Raw genomic sequence first — 14,265 nt, 5'->3', positions numbered from 1 at the left:
GAGCAACAGGCTTTAAATAGATATTTTAAATAGAGTTTAAAATAACCTTACAAGCCAAAGATAGCAACTATACCAGCTCTTCAGGATTCATTCCTACAGGATTGAAAAAAGAGATTATCCAGTGTGTACAGCCCGTTTTTTTTTAAGTGGTTAGAAAACTGTCCTTCTGTCACAAGAAATGTATGATGTAATATGTTCTGACATTTATTTTCCACTGAATCGTGAATGCAGTTCTTCATCTATTAATAATGAATTATTGAACATATAACAGTGAAAATGTGTGTGTGTGTGTCTGTGTGTCTGCTCCTCTCATTGCCAATGACTTCATCCTGCTGGCCTTTTGACCTGGAAGTGCTTATGGTTCCTCAGAGAGACCCTGAAGGGTGTGGAGTGTTTCTGCCCTGCCCTGTCAACTCTGAACAATGTGAGCTGATTGGAGGAAATTCCACCGTGAAGGTTCAAGGCTTCTCACACGCACACACACGCACACACGCGCACACACACACACAGCCGAAATCGACACTTCCCTATGCCACAAAATACTAATATAATTGCATTTCTCCTTATATAAATGAATGTCTTTAAACAAATAGAGTAACAACTTCGAAAATTCTCGATCCTTTTAAACAGGGTTTAATATAAGTGCCTGCAGATGGGCCAGAGGTAGGATTCACACTGGACAGGGTGCCACCGCGAGCAGGGCCTTTAAGCTGGGTACCTTCTAGCTGTGAAGCAGCAGCACTAACCACTCCACCACCGTGCTTGCTCATAATAGTCTTCAGTGAACAAATAAATTATACATCAATTTCTCTTCCTCGTGTATCTTTTTTGTATCTACATGCAGGTCTGCTGTAATTGTTTTTACAAACATTTCTTCTTTTTGAAAACTGCTAAACAAATATTAAACAAGGCAGCTGAAGGTGTCAGAACAGTGACCTCTGAAAGGTAATTTGGGCACTAGAGGGCAGAAAAACCATGCAACAGCTTGCCCAACACAGCCACTGTTAACCCTATTTTGCTCTGCATAATGATACGAGAAAAAGAAAACGTGGCTCTTCGTGTAAGAACACTGTTAGCTTTTTAGTAAGTCTCTATTTTTTGTCCGTCTACATCCTGGGCAAACACTGAAAAATGCACAAATGTTACCTAAAAATAAACTTTTTATAAAGGCTCATAAATAGAAATGTGTTGCTTTCAAATGTTATCGATGTAAGGCAATGTTGCTACTGAGTAAAAATACCATGAAAGTTGACAATAAACCAACAAGCTTTCCTCCATCCACGCCACAACTATTCCCTTGAGTGTTCAGTTTCAATGAAATGTAAATTCAATGTGGCTGACGGGCCAAAATGGAAAGGAAAAGGTGTGTTCGCATATCTTCACACTAATTAGTTTAGGCAGTCTGTGTGTGTGTGTGTGTGTGTGTGTGTGTGTGTGTGTGTGTGTGTGTGTGAGAGAGAGAGAGAGTGAGTGAGTGAGTGAGGTAGTGAGAGACAGAGACAGAGACAGGTGTGAGTCACAAGTGTGATCTACAGCCAAGATGCTGGTGGTGATGCTAAAAAGAACCAATTATTTTCATACCTGAGTCGGAGATGATGCTTCTGTGAGTGTGTATGTGTGTGTCTGTGAATGTTATCCAGAGGAAGGGATCATAACTTGGTCAAGGGGAAGCCTCCACTTCAGCTGCTATTGTTTAGCCCTTCCTGGCTGTTAGAGAGGAAGACAAGACTCCATCACTGTCACACTTTTTCTATGCCTCACTTTCTCCCTCACCCCTTATTCTTTGATCTGTTTAATTTTATCTTTTTTCTTTTCCTTTAAAACCCACTCCTTTTTCTGCAGCAATGCAGCTTTAAAAAACTTAGGTAAACCAATGTTTAAGGAATACAGTTTCTCCACTTTTGGACAGCTATGAACACATATGTACAGGATAAATTTACAGGATCCTATGAAAATACATCAAATATACTAAAACGCACGCCTAACACACATGTGGAAGTCAGTTGTATTATGCTGCCATCTACTGACACACATTATTCCCAATGTCAAGTCAAGTAAAATATATTTAAATATTATAGCATTTTCCATTCATGATGACAATTCAAGGTGCTTCACAACAGCATAAAGAAAACTAAGAAATTAAATAAAATAACTCAATACAATGACACGTAAAAGTCAAGTTGAACTTTGATTCAGTGGGCTTTACAATCAGCTCCACAACAAGCTGTCATTAGACCTTCAAATAAGAAAAAAAATAACTCAACAGCAAAAAGAATTTTTTTTAAAAAGTAAACAGTTTATAATAATAATAATCATTTAGAAAATAAAATAATAAAAATAATAAGAATTGGTCATTGATATAGGGAACATTTTTTTCACCAGAAATCTTTAACAAACCTAATTGGCGCGTGAGGGCACGTTCACAAACTGGTTACTTGTTTGAATCGCGTACAACTGGCAGAGCGTCACATCAATCACAGCTAATTAGATTCACCTGAGCTGCCCTGCCACTTATAACCGCTGCGCTCACGGATTCATCAGTGTGCGTCAGGCAGTAAGGACGTGTCCACCATGCCCACCAAGAACGTTACCGAGGAGCGGCTCTCCAAATTCAAAAACAAGGGGAAAGACCCAACGGTGAGTTGATGTTTAATGTTCAGGATTGTATATAATAACCATTTATGGAACCTGCGTCTCGCCCTCTTGCAGAAACTCCGCGATAAAAGAATTGCGGAGTGTGTGGAGCTGCGCAAAGCGCACAAGAATGAAAGTATTCTGAAACGAAGAAACATAACTCTCTCCTCTCTGCCGGACGACGAGGTGTTTTCTCCTGACTACATGTCTAATGAGATGGTCAGTTCATTAAAACATTTAATGATCTAATTCAAGCCGGTTTAGACTTCTAACACTTTCTGTCATTTAGGTGAACACTCTAAACATCGAGGAGATAATTAAATTGGTGAACTCCGACAGCAACGAGTCCCAAACTCGAGGCTGCCAAGCAGCCAGGTGCGTCTCTATGGTCCGTGGCTCTTAATCCTGGTCCTAAAGGACATTTGCTTGGCTTGTTTTCCAACTAGCCCTGCACTCCTGTCAGAAGGTGAAACATCTCGTTTTAGATGAGGGTGAACTTCGAGAAGACAAAGTGGTAATCAGTATTGCAGGGTGGGTTGGAAAATGAGCAGAGCAGGGGTCCTCGAGGACCAGGCTTGGAACAGTTGACTAATGTGTTTTTAGACTTGCATACAAGAACTTAGAAGCCAACTGTACATTTTCAGTATCCTGCCCATCTAAAAATGGGGATAGGAAAAAAAACTAAACTGATCTCCTCCACCTCCCCAGGAAACTGCTTTCTCAAGAGCGCAACCCGCCTCTGAAGGAGATCATTGATGCTGGTCTGCTGTCCCGCTTTGTCTCCTTCCTGTCTATGGATGATGAACCGACTCTGCAGTTTGAAGCAGCTTGGGCTCTTACTAACATCGCCTCTGGAACATCATGGCACACACAACAGGTGTCACCACAACTATGGAACTTGTGTGGCGTACATGTATGGCTGGCCATGTTAAATGTGACTGACATGGCCTTTCAGTCTCAATGAATTGCAATTTGCAGAACAAACTTTATATCTGTGCCTATCCTCAGGTGGTGGAACATGGAGCTGTATCTGCCTTCATCTCTCTGCTGGCTTCACCGATGTTGCACATCAGTGAACAGGCTGTCTGGGCTCTTGGAAATATTGCAGGTAAAATGCTAGACTGAATTGGTTTCATTTGGCTATCCTATCACTTTAATTGGGAAGCTTAATAAACCTTGTGGCTTTTACTCTAATGCTATATATTCTCTGGCTTGCTTAATGTGATCAGTTTTGCACTGAAGGATCAGTCTTAAATCTGTCCAATGGAGGCATTAAAGGTGCACAAACTTATCAATTTCACTTGCTGTAGCTACTAACTACTTTCTGTTAAAAATATCAATACTTGAAGGAGACGGTTCAGCTTATCGAGACGTTCTGATTGAGTGCAACGTCATTCCAGCACTACTGGCCCGCATTACTCCAGACACGCCAGTAAGTTGACAAATCTACACCCACTTAAAGGGGCAGCTTTATCAAAGCAAAATTGCTTTAGGTTTAAACTTCATATACACTCACCTGACCTTAGTGTCAGTCAGGTGTTAGGCTAGTAAAGGCTAATATGGCCTTGGCCTAATGGTCTTAAGCTGAGATGAGTAATCAACTGAAATCTAAAGTAATTTTTCATATTGGAGTACTGAAAGTATTAAGTTTGCAACATCATCAGTTTCATTTCAATAGTAACTAGAAATGGGGATGATTTAAAAAAAGTCTGACTTCAGTTTTTTGAAACCAAACAGATGAATTATACTGTGCTACATGAGTTATTCAATCTTCACACAACAAACTCTAGTCATAAGTTTGCATTTTTTCATGTTCTGCAATTGTCTATATTTTACTGCAATGTGCAGACAAGCATTTAATTGAGCCTTGCAAAGCTCCTCCTGGAGGGACATGGGGGGGGGGGGCCCCCATACATAATATGGCAAATGTGTAAGCACTAAATCAGTCTGACATAGTTTCCAAAGCTTTGTAGTAGGTGAATCTTTCTGTTTGTTACTCCAGGTTGGCTACCTGCGTAACCTAACATGGACAATGTCCAACTTGTGCAGAAACAAGAATCCATTCCCACCTTTGTCAGCAGTCCTGCAGGTAAGTGAAAACCCAAATTCCAGTCAGGGTTTAACCCTTGGAATTGCAAATTCTTAGGTGTGCTTCACCTTCATCAAAATGACTAATGTACTGAAACTGTTTCTTCAGTTGCTTCCATCTCTGATCCAGTTGCTCCATCTCAGTGATAAAGACATTTTGTCTGATGCATGCTGGGCCATCTCCTACCTCACAGATGGTGACAATGACCGTATTGATGTTGTGGTAAAAACTGGCATCGTCCCTCGACTTGTGGAGCTCATGAGCCACAAGGAGCTCAGTGTCATGGTAGTGTTCTTGAATTACTCAGACCCCTCTGTCTCCAAAGATCCAAGATATTGCTTGATTCCAGTGGTCTTAGGTTTCACAAGATTTTGAAACCTTATTTGATTGTTGCATATGGAACATTTTAGTTTGACTTCAGTCATATTAAATTGATTTTAGGACAGACTGTTCTGTAGCTGTTAAAGGGGACTGTCCTCAATATGCCTCCCTCCTCCAGACTCCAGCTCTACGCTCCATAGGCAACATTGTGAGTGGCTCTGATCTGCAGACCCAGGCAGTTATTGATGCTGGGGTTCTGGATGTCCTACCTCAACTGATGAGGCACCCAAAGCCCAGTGTGCAGAAGGAGGCAGTATGGGCCTTGTCCAACATTGCTGCAGGACCCTGTAAGCAAATCCAACAGCTAATCACTTGTGGGCTTCTCCCTCCTTTGGTGGACCGGCTCAAAAATGTGAGTGATTGTGACCAGAAAGTTCTCAGCCTTTTATTTGTAGCAGTCTTCAACATTGGGTGCTGAAAGTACAGTTGTCTTGTCTTCAGGGGGACTTCAAAACTCAAAGGGAAGCAGTGTGGGCAGTGACAAACTTTACCAGTGGGGGCACTGTGGAGCAGGTGGTGCATTTGGTGCAGTGTGGTGCCCTGGAGGCAATTATCAACCTGCTGCAGGTCAAGGATGCCAAGATTATTCTGGTTATATTGGATGCCATCAACAACATCTTTATGGTGAGTGGAAATTTTTGTTTCAAGTTGGTCTAAATCTTTAACTAGGATTGTGCTGCTGATCAGAAAAGGTTTCAGTTGCTGCATGTGACTTTTCAGGCAGCAGAGAAGCTCGGTGAGACAGAGAAACTAAGCCTGTTGGTTGAGGAGCTTGGAGGACTTGATCGCATTGAAATGCTGCAGAACCATGACAATGATCTGGTGTACCAAGCTGCACACAGACTTATCGAGAAGTACTTTGGTGATGTAAGTAGCAAAATGTCATGTCACTATCATGAGTGAATTTAAGCTTGGCACCTTGACATGATAAAGGTTTTAACACTAAATATGTAATTGCAAGCTTATCTGGAGGACATGTATCCCCCAGCACTGACGGAGAGGCTATATAGTAATGTCAGCATGTACTTTAAATCTTCCTTTCTTCTAGGGTGAAATTGAAGGAGTAAAGGTTGACCAAACTGATGACGCCTTTGTTTTTCAGCATCCTGATGTTGAGAGAAGCTTTCAGTTTTAAACTTGACTATTGTGTTGACTAATGTTAAAAGCAAATAAATTTCTTACAGTATTATACAAAGGCATTCTGTGGTGCTGTACACAAACTCAACATTGGGTAGGAGTATACTTGGTTTAAAATAAAAATTCAGATTGGTAAACTGACAGTAGTACAATAGAACTCACCAGAATTTGAACATCATCCATCTAAAAGCTACATAACATAGTTTAATACCTAAACTGTTAATGTAAAACTACACACTTCATTTCTTATCTTTGCGCAGTTCAAATCAGTATTCCTACACATGAATGGCCAGCATCTCCAGCTACACTTTTTATTTTTGTTTTTTTTTTGGGGGGGGGGTGAGCTTGGAACATTTGGATCACATTTCTGGGGTGGCTTTCATGGAGCCTAAACTAAAACTGGCTTCTAAATCAATCATTATACAGAACATGCCAAACTAAAAGGGTAAAACTCTTTTTTTTTTTTTTAAATGCTTTTTGTCAAACTGGTTAAATGTATTACATAGCTGAATAAAAATGCACCCACCTCCAGTTGGCTGATGTAACCACAAACCTACACTGGACTGACCTTTGTAATGACCTGCTTTGAATGCTAAATTTAACTTCAATTTCCTGTGGTATACTGTAGATATGAGAACTGCTTGCTCAATTTAGTGTTTTTTTTTTTTTATGGTACTAAGTTGGTTAGACACAGATTTTACAGAAGTTGGGATTCTCAGAAACTGAAATGGGCTTTGATTTTGACTTCCTTATACTACTGGGAGTGTGGGGAATTCAACATTTATGCTATACTAAAATCTACATGTGTAGAGAACCTTTTTATACACAACTCTGAATAGTTGACTTTTTTTTTTTCTCAATTTGTCTTCAATGGAACAGGTGAAATGATTTTAAATGTTCCTTTAATGTAAATTTTGTGATCTTTAATCTGCCCCAAATGGGGCAGCTGTGGTGCTGTTGGTAGTGGCCACCTACCAACCATAGAGTTGGATGTTTGCACCCTGCTCTTCATAATCATGTGGAACCCCCCCCCCCAACAGCCCATTCTCAATCCCGAGCTGCACAATACTGGTCCCAAACCCAGTAGGAATTAGGAATGGTTGTCAGGAAGGGCATCAAGCAGACAAATGATTCAGTGGTGAAGGATCAGCTGAAGGGACCAAAAAAATCTGCCTGAGAGGGAAGTTACACACCTCTTATCGGGAAAACTAGCCATCGGACCTTGCAATTTAGATGTTTTGGAAATGCTGACAACAGTTAAGTCTTGCTGACTACCTAGAACCAATCTGGGGAATTTCTTAGCCACTTGATGTTTCAGGTCACATGATTTGCACCACAACCCCACCCCTCAGATCTAATATAAGACAACTGATGGTATCATAGACAAGAACCCCATCCTCATTGGCTCTGGCTCTACAGCACCAGCTGAACAGTCTTCTGGTAAGATGAAATGGGACTTTATTCCAGAAACATTTCTTGTATCTGTATAATATATTTAGCAGGAATTGATTATTCTCAACTAGGAAATCTAAATGATGGACCCCACGTTGATATGCGTTGTCCTCTGCTGCCTCGTCATACAAACTAGGCCTCTGACTGGAAAGACGGTAAGATAATGCACATTATCCAATGATACAATATTTGAACATGCTTTTTAAACATTTTAAAGAGCAATGTGTAAAATGTCACCAGATTTATAGTACAGTAGTTTAAACAATCTGATACCTCAGTTGGGTGAATGTAAATTATGAGCAGAAAATACCAATCCTTGTCAATAGGCTGAACCCAGCATGCTAGGTGAGAAGTAACTAAGTACATTACCTTTCTTAAAGTACTGTACTATTGCTCAATGTTGTAGTACTTTACTGTAGTATTTCCATTTTAGACTCTTTTTACTTAAACTCAGTAAAATTTGTTTTACTGCACTAAACTGATTTTACAACTTGATACTTTTTCAGATGAAGATTTTTAAATCTAATTATTGCTAATGTATTATGGATAACCACACATCAATACAAAGTAGTTAAAGTCAGCTCAAACATTACTAGCTGTGCCATTTTTGTTCCACACCAAGTTGCTTGGTGACTGACTTTTTTTCCCTCCTAATTTCTGTAACTTTACAGTTTTACATACTAAATGATCAAAAACATTTACATCAATTTTATAATAAAAAAAATAACAAATTAATATCAGTATATTATGGATTCCTTAATAGGTTTGCGTGTGTGTGTAAAAGTTACTGATATCATTTTAAAAATTCTAAATTCCCATTATAGTTCAAATGTGGACTCCTATGTGTATCTCAGCTGAATAAACTACTTCTTACTTTTATGCAGTTTCCTGAACAGGAAACCATGCAGGATGTTTTGAAAAGCCCTGAGGTCCAAAAAGCAGATGATGACCCATCTTTAGCTTCAAAAGCTCACATAAAAGCTCAGAACATCACCATCAAGGCATCCCTGCAGACAACCACAAATGTCTCAATGAAGGTTTCTGGTGCCACCCTGCCAGACGCCTCAGGCCTGTTCAGGCTCATCAGAATCCCTCTCAGCTTGTCTCCAGACTCTGTTGATGACATGTATTATGGCTGCTCCCACAAGATGCTTATTAGAGTGAAACGTCACTACCTACCGAGGAGCACCAGGGAAGGACTACACACAACACTCACTAAACTTTGTGCCATTAAATCCATGAAGGATAAGGACATCTATGACGCGCTGTCCTGGAATCACTTCAAGGCTCTGTGTGCCTACACAGCGGGGTCCTATGACAACTTAAACAGAGCCGTGCGCACAGGGAAGGATTCCTACAAGACTTCCTTTGAGTTCCACGCCCTCCACTTCCTGCTGTCCGATGCCATCCGCCTCCTGAAACTTAACCAACCGCGCTGCTACACCACCTACCGCAGGAGCAAACTACTCTTCACTGGGGAAGCTGGACAAACCATGCGCTTTGGTTCCTTCGCCTCCAGCTCCCTCAACAAACACCTGCGTCACTTTGGAAAAAGGACCTGCTTTGAGATACACACATGTTTTGGGGCCTACCTCAAGTCCTACTCTGAGTTTAACTCTGACGAGGATGAAGTACTGATTCCGCCATATGAGATGTTCCACGTTGTCTCTGTAGACACGTCGGGACACAATGATTTACATTGTGAGCTTTTCTACAAGCTTGAAACTGCTGGACTTTACAGCAGTCTTAACTGCCAGGCCATAAACCTTTAAAGGCTACCAGGCCTTAAATATGACACTTTTATTGCACCGTTATGTATCAGTATAATAGCTCACCATGGACAACTGCCTCCACCAGTCAAAATCTGTACCATTGTTCACTCAAATTTATTAAAAGCAATTATTTGACTCAGATTGTGTTCATTTTTGATTACCGATGTCATGTACTTATCTTATTCTCTAGCACAAGTTAAGTACCGCAAACAATTTATGGCACAATACTGGAAGTTACATTCTTATTTGCTTGTGAATTTCTAAAAAAGCAATTATTTGGAAGATAAAGCAGGTACATTTCAGAAGCAATCTTGGGTTTCCTTTGACACATTGAGAAAATTTCAAACAACCCTTGCACTAACCACTCAGGATAATCAGTGACTGATATTACTTTAGCAGAAATGTTGTTCTGATTATACAAAATATAAACTTTTAGAATGTGCTCTCAAGGTTGTGCCAATAATCTGTAGAAGCTCAGATCTTGGCCGGTAACTTCCTAAATAGCTATGAAATATACTCTACAGATGATTAATTCTTTTATAATAGCCATAGAATTATTATTGGTCTGGCTGACCACTATAAAAAAAATTACATTTCTTTCAACTTCAGTGTTTCTAAACCACAGAAGTAAAAAGACTGGAAAATATAACTATACCTAGGAAAACAGATGGAGTAGGCAGGCCAAGAAAAAAAGCTAGCCAGAAGTGTCAGTTTACTTACATAATATGCAATAAATATACAAATAATATCCCTTTGTGCTGCTACAATTAACTTAGTGTGTGCAACAGGTGACAAAAACCTCCCTACAAATCTACAAGCTGTCACCTAACACTGTATTCCTAAAGCAGCAGAGATAAACGATGGTTATCAAACCTCTGTTCCAACCCCCTGTATGCCTCAAATCTGTACAGCAGCAAAGTTAGGAAAAACAATTTAATATCTATCTCAGTCTTTTAGGTAAAAATCTCATCTTGATGTATGAACTTACTATTTGTAAACTTTTTCTAGCACCATGCCAAGTGTACTATGTAATTTTATTAACCTCTAGATTATCACAATAAGTGAAAATGACAAAGGTAATTTATCCAAATTTTAATGTGACCTTTCTTTAGGATTTTTATTACATAAAAAAAAAAAATCAAATAAAATCTTACAAAGATAAGTTATAGTTACTTTCAGACTCATTGTAGTTTAAGGAGTGATCAATCCCCTAGCACCATTTTTTTCATCATCAAGTCTAGATGAGAAATACATTTGAATCCGCTCTGGTACGTCTTTGTCCAGTATCAAAGTAGATGGCATATTAAGGAGGTACTGAATTTCCTGTACTACCAGAATGCCTCGTGGAATCACAAGGGCTATGATGAATGAAATAATGCCGTCAAAGTGAATAAAGCCTTAACAGGTGATGACAAGAACTTTAAAATGTAGACTTGACACGATAAACTCAACTGTGAGGTCTTATATAAACTAATCCCCAATGTCAAAAGACCTTATTCTTTATAAGGCAGCAGTTTGTAGTTTTATGCTTAACAGTAAAATCTCTTTAAGTCAATAAATGAGCATACACAATTCCCAGTTTTACACAGTATTTCAAAATGTCATTGATTCCTACAGTTTCAGAGGAAACCCCTTGACAGGAAGGAAGATGTGGCAACAGAAGGGTAAACCACAGTTACTGCTAAAAATATACACTAATTCTCAATCAATGTTTGCAACACTCTTTCGAAATACAAATGGCCTACTACTGACCTAAAATATCAGTTTAACACAGGAAAGTGATTTTGGCCCCTGAATATGATCAGAATTAATTTATTAGTGAGCTACAAGAAGTCAATGAGGAGAAAATGTAAATAAGATCCCTAAAGAAGGATTGAACTTCTTTTCTTTGTAGATTTAGTCTGTAAGAAGCAATGTGTGTGTGTGTGTGTGTGTGTGTGTGTGTGTGTGTGTGTGTGTGTGTGTGTGTGTGTGTGTGTGTGTGCTTGTGTCTACATTTTCTCATAGGTGAGTTCATGTCCACAGGTGGTGCAGGTTTTCTTGTAAAGCTCCTCCTCTGGATCAACGACCTCCTCTGGTCCATACTGATGTTGGTGAACGCTGGTGTCTTTGGTCCACACACTGCTCCTGACCGCCCTGCGCAGCTCTAACACACACCCACACACACACATACACCCACACACAGAATGTTGATGATTATCATCCACATTGTCATTCATGAGATCCTGATCAAACACTAAACAAACCTTTCACTTTCTTGTTAAAGCGTTTTTGTTTTTGGACCTCTCTGTTCTCCTCCCTTGTCTCCTTAGCCTCCTCCAGAGCCTCCTCTGATCCCCACACCTCCATACACCTCTTGAGCACCTAGGTATTTTAGACACACACACACACACACACACACACACACACACACACATTAGGTATATCCATTAAAGCATACATGGGACCAGAACAATGAGGGGTTATTTGGCTTTTTTAACATATATTGTACAATTGAGAGCAAAAGTTTGAATCCCTCTTAGTAAATTAATTCAAAAATAACTTTTGTTTCAAATGACAGAAAAGTTGTGCTAGCTAAATGTGCACTGCATATAAAAAATATTTAAATGGTTATGGGTTTTAATAGACGATTCATCTGGTTACCATTGATTAATTATTGATTTTTAAGCTATTTTCTACATTAATCCTTTTGTCCAATAACCATGCAGACTCAAAACCCAATAATTTTCTTTACTCACATTTAGTCTCTGTTGGCCTGCAGCCTCGATTAGCTTGTGTCTTGTTTTGTCAAAGCAGCTCATAAGATATTAAATTAAGCCAGTGAAATACAGCAAAATTATCGGGACTGGGATTACAACTTTTTTATTAACACACACACACGCACACACCAACACAGACGGAGGAGCTGAAGCCCTCCCATCTGTAGTCAAGACATGGTTTGAGTGACTAGTCTCTTAGCACATCATAGACTGCCTCCCCCCCTTCTTCGAGCACCATCAGTTCACCTATAGAGCAAACCGATGCACAGAGAATACAGTCATCATAACACTTCACAGTGGGCTGAGTCATTTGGAAAAAGTTATGTGTGAATACTCTTCGTGGACTATGGCTCAGCATTTAACACAATCATATTAGACACCTACACCTGCAGGCTCCACAGTGGAAGACAGAAAGGCTGTGCAGAGGGTTATTAAAGCCACCGAAAATATTGTTGCTTGCCCTCTGTCCTCGCTGGGCATTATATTCAGATCTCGCTACCTCTGAAAAATGAAAGCCACACTAAAATTGTTTATGTGTTGTTTCCTCTCTTTACTTTTAAATGTGCATATTTATTGCATTTATTTATTTAATGTTGTCTGCCTTATTGTATTGTGCTGAATTTAAATGTCTTATAGTGCATTGTTGTTGGTCAGACTACCTAAAGTTTCATAGTATGCCCCCATTGTGCAGTCACATTAAAGTCTATTCTTTTCTACATGAACACACACACCTACGCCCAGCTCCTCTCTCAAGCGGGTGGGAGTCTATCTGAGAGTTGTTGTTCATAATCCCTGTGTTCCAATCTGTACCTGTAGTTTGAGGTAGAGTTTCATGTCCCCCCATCGTGGGTTGTGTGGATTTTTCTTCAGAATAAACCTGAGTGGTGGTTCTCTCTTGTCCAGGTCACAGTCCTTTAGCAGGTAGAGTTGCTTGGCCTCAGTTCTTGAGATTAGCTTGTGTTTTTCCTCGTTGTCTCTGAAGTGAAAGATGTTTAAACTGTTGGTCTACTTGACTATTTTTGAGATACAGAATCATAAAACAACGCGTGTGCGCGTGTACCTGCACTTGTCACACACAGAAAGGTCAAAGCTGTTGCTTAGGTAGGAGTCCATAAATGGTTTCTGACAGTCATCGCACACCAGGTAGTCTGGTTTAATCACTGGAGCTGAAAACACAATACAGATACATTCAGCTCCGCATACATGTGGATGAGCGCGCGCGTGTACACACAAACACATCCAAACACACACCTGGCTGATGCACCACTTTTCTGGCTGTCTGCTCTTCCTCTCCTTCGCCCTCTTCTTCAATAAAGAAGCCGGCACCGGAGTCGATGGTCTTGGAGACTTTGGCCGAGGTTGCACCCTCAGCGGCAAACAAAGGGCGACTCGCTAGTCGGGCTTGCCGGAGCATCAACGCGCGCTGCCGATTTCTCTCAATTTTAGCCTGCATCGCTGCAGACAGTTCGGTTTGGGGGCTCTGTTCGGGTTTGTGACCAGCAGCATCCACCTCCTGTGACTTTGACGGTTCCATTTTGTTTATCTTTAATAACCATCACATGAAGATGAATGAAACGACTGCTGATCATTCTATTTGCTCCATACAAAGCGCATTGGACTGAATTGTTGTCATGTTGTTATAAAACTGACAGCAGAATGCTTCCGGTTTCTTCTTCTTCTTGGCTTTAATTAAAACTGTATATGTATTACCGCCACCTAACGACTTCGGAAAGTAAAGGACCAAAGTGAATCCCACTCAAATCTGATGATGTATAAGTTATCATTGTTATCTTCATAATAAAATGTTGAATTCAAGCTTTTAACTGTTCTTTTATTTTTGGGCTTTCCTCATCAAGCTATTTTTCTATCTCAAAATAATAGGGAGGATGTTTATGGTGCATCTTAATGATCACTTTCACCACATCTTTTTTTGTCAGGAAGTGAAAATTATGATCTTTATTTATGATAAGTCTGGATCCTAAGATCTATATCCACATTATAGTTTTAATATTAAAAAAACTGCAGACATTTGAAGCAATTG

The 14,265-nt window shown here is 39.9% G+C and overlaps 3 protein-coding genes across 4 annotated transcripts; 2 read left to right on the top strand and 1 right to left on the bottom strand.

Annotated features, from left to right (window-relative positions):
* Positions 1-1,545: 1,545 nt before the first annotated feature.
* Positions 1,546-6,410, top strand: kpna7 (karyopherin alpha 7 (importin alpha 8)). The gene is made up of 12 exons (XM_067497710.1): positions 1,546-2,637; positions 2,710-2,853; positions 2,924-3,009; positions 3,343-3,511; positions 3,643-3,742; positions 3,984-4,066; positions 4,637-4,723; positions 4,832-5,008; positions 5,223-5,456; positions 5,546-5,728; positions 5,825-5,971; positions 6,153-6,410. The coding sequence occupies exons 1-12, from the start codon at positions 2,572-2,574 to the stop codon at positions 6,237-6,239; spliced, it is 1,563 nt and encodes a 520-aa protein (XP_067353811.1). The 5' UTR covers positions 1,546-2,571; the 3' UTR covers positions 6,240-6,410.
* Positions 6,411-7,624: 1,214 nt separating this feature from the next.
* LOC137123650 (NAD(P)(+)--arginine ADP-ribosyltransferase 2-like) lies at positions 7,625-9,801 on the top strand. 2 transcript variants are annotated; one of them, XM_067497711.1, is made up of 3 exons: positions 7,625-7,681; positions 7,765-7,848; positions 8,578-9,801. In XM_067497711.1, the coding sequence occupies exons 2-3, from the start codon at positions 7,774-7,776 to the stop codon at positions 9,463-9,465; spliced, it is 963 nt and encodes a 320-aa protein (XP_067353812.1). In that variant the 5' UTR covers positions 7,625-7,681; positions 7,765-7,773; the 3' UTR covers positions 9,466-9,801. The 2 variants fall into 2 exon arrangements, with proteins under 2 accessions (XP_067353812.1, XP_067353813.1); XM_067497712.1 differs by having other exon boundaries at positions 7,643-7,848.
* A 1,580-nt stretch (positions 9,802-11,381) lies between these two features.
* Positions 11,382-13,914, bottom strand: xpa (xeroderma pigmentosum, complementation group A). Its single transcript, XM_067497713.1, has 5 exons — positions 13,476-13,914; positions 13,285-13,390; positions 13,035-13,200; positions 11,712-11,829; positions 11,382-11,611 (listed from the first exon to the last, which is right to left on the bottom strand). Exons 1-5 carry the CDS (start codon positions 13,756-13,758, stop codon positions 11,457-11,459), a joined length of 828 nt encoding a protein of 275 aa, XP_067353814.1. The 5' UTR covers positions 13,759-13,914; the 3' UTR covers positions 11,382-11,456.
* Between the last annotated feature and the right edge of the window lie 351 nt (positions 13,915-14,265).

Source organism: Channa argus, chromosome 3 (genome assembly GCF_033026475.1).
Source record: "Channa argus isolate prfri chromosome 3, Channa argus male v1.0, whole genome shotgun sequence".
Taxonomy (NCBI): Eukaryota; Metazoa; Chordata; class Actinopteri; order Anabantiformes; family Channidae; genus Channa; species Channa argus.
The sequence above is the reverse complement of the archived record's forward strand: the minus strand, read 5'-3'. Positions and strand labels throughout refer to the sequence as shown.

Excerpts from the sequence above, each read along its gene's own strand:
- xpa (XM_067497713.1), bottom strand. The coding sequence starts at position 13,758 with ATGGAACCGTCAAAGTCACAGGAGGTGGATGCTGCTGGTCACAAACCC. Across the intron at positions 13,201-13,284 it reads TCTGTGTGTGACAAGTGCAG|AGACAACGAGGAAAAACACA; the intron begins GTACACGCGCAC and ends CTTTCACTTCAG. Across the intron at positions 11,612-11,711 it reads CTTTAACAAGAAAGTGAAAG|AGCTGCGCAGGGCGGTCAGG; the intron begins GTTTGTTTAGTG and ends GGTGTGTGTTAG.
- kpna7 (XM_067497710.1), top strand. The coding sequence starts at position 2,572 with ATGCCCACCAAGAACGTTACCGAGGAGCGGCTCTCCAAATTCAAAAAC. Across the intron at positions 3,512-3,642 it reads CATCATGGCACACACAACAG|GTGGTGGAACATGGAGCTGT; the intron begins GTGTCACCACAA and ends GCCTATCCTCAG. Across the intron at positions 5,457-5,545 it reads TGGTGGACCGGCTCAAAAAT|GGGGACTTCAAAACTCAAAG; the intron begins GTGAGTGATTGT and ends TCTTGTCTTCAG.
- LOC137123650 (XM_067497711.1), top strand. The coding sequence starts at position 7,774 with ATGATGGACCCCACGTTGATATGCGTTGTCCTCTGCTGCCTCGTCATA. Across the intron at positions 7,849-8,577 it reads GGCCTCTGACTGGAAAGACG|TTTCCTGAACAGGAAACCAT; the intron begins GTAAGATAATGC and ends ACTTTTATGCAG.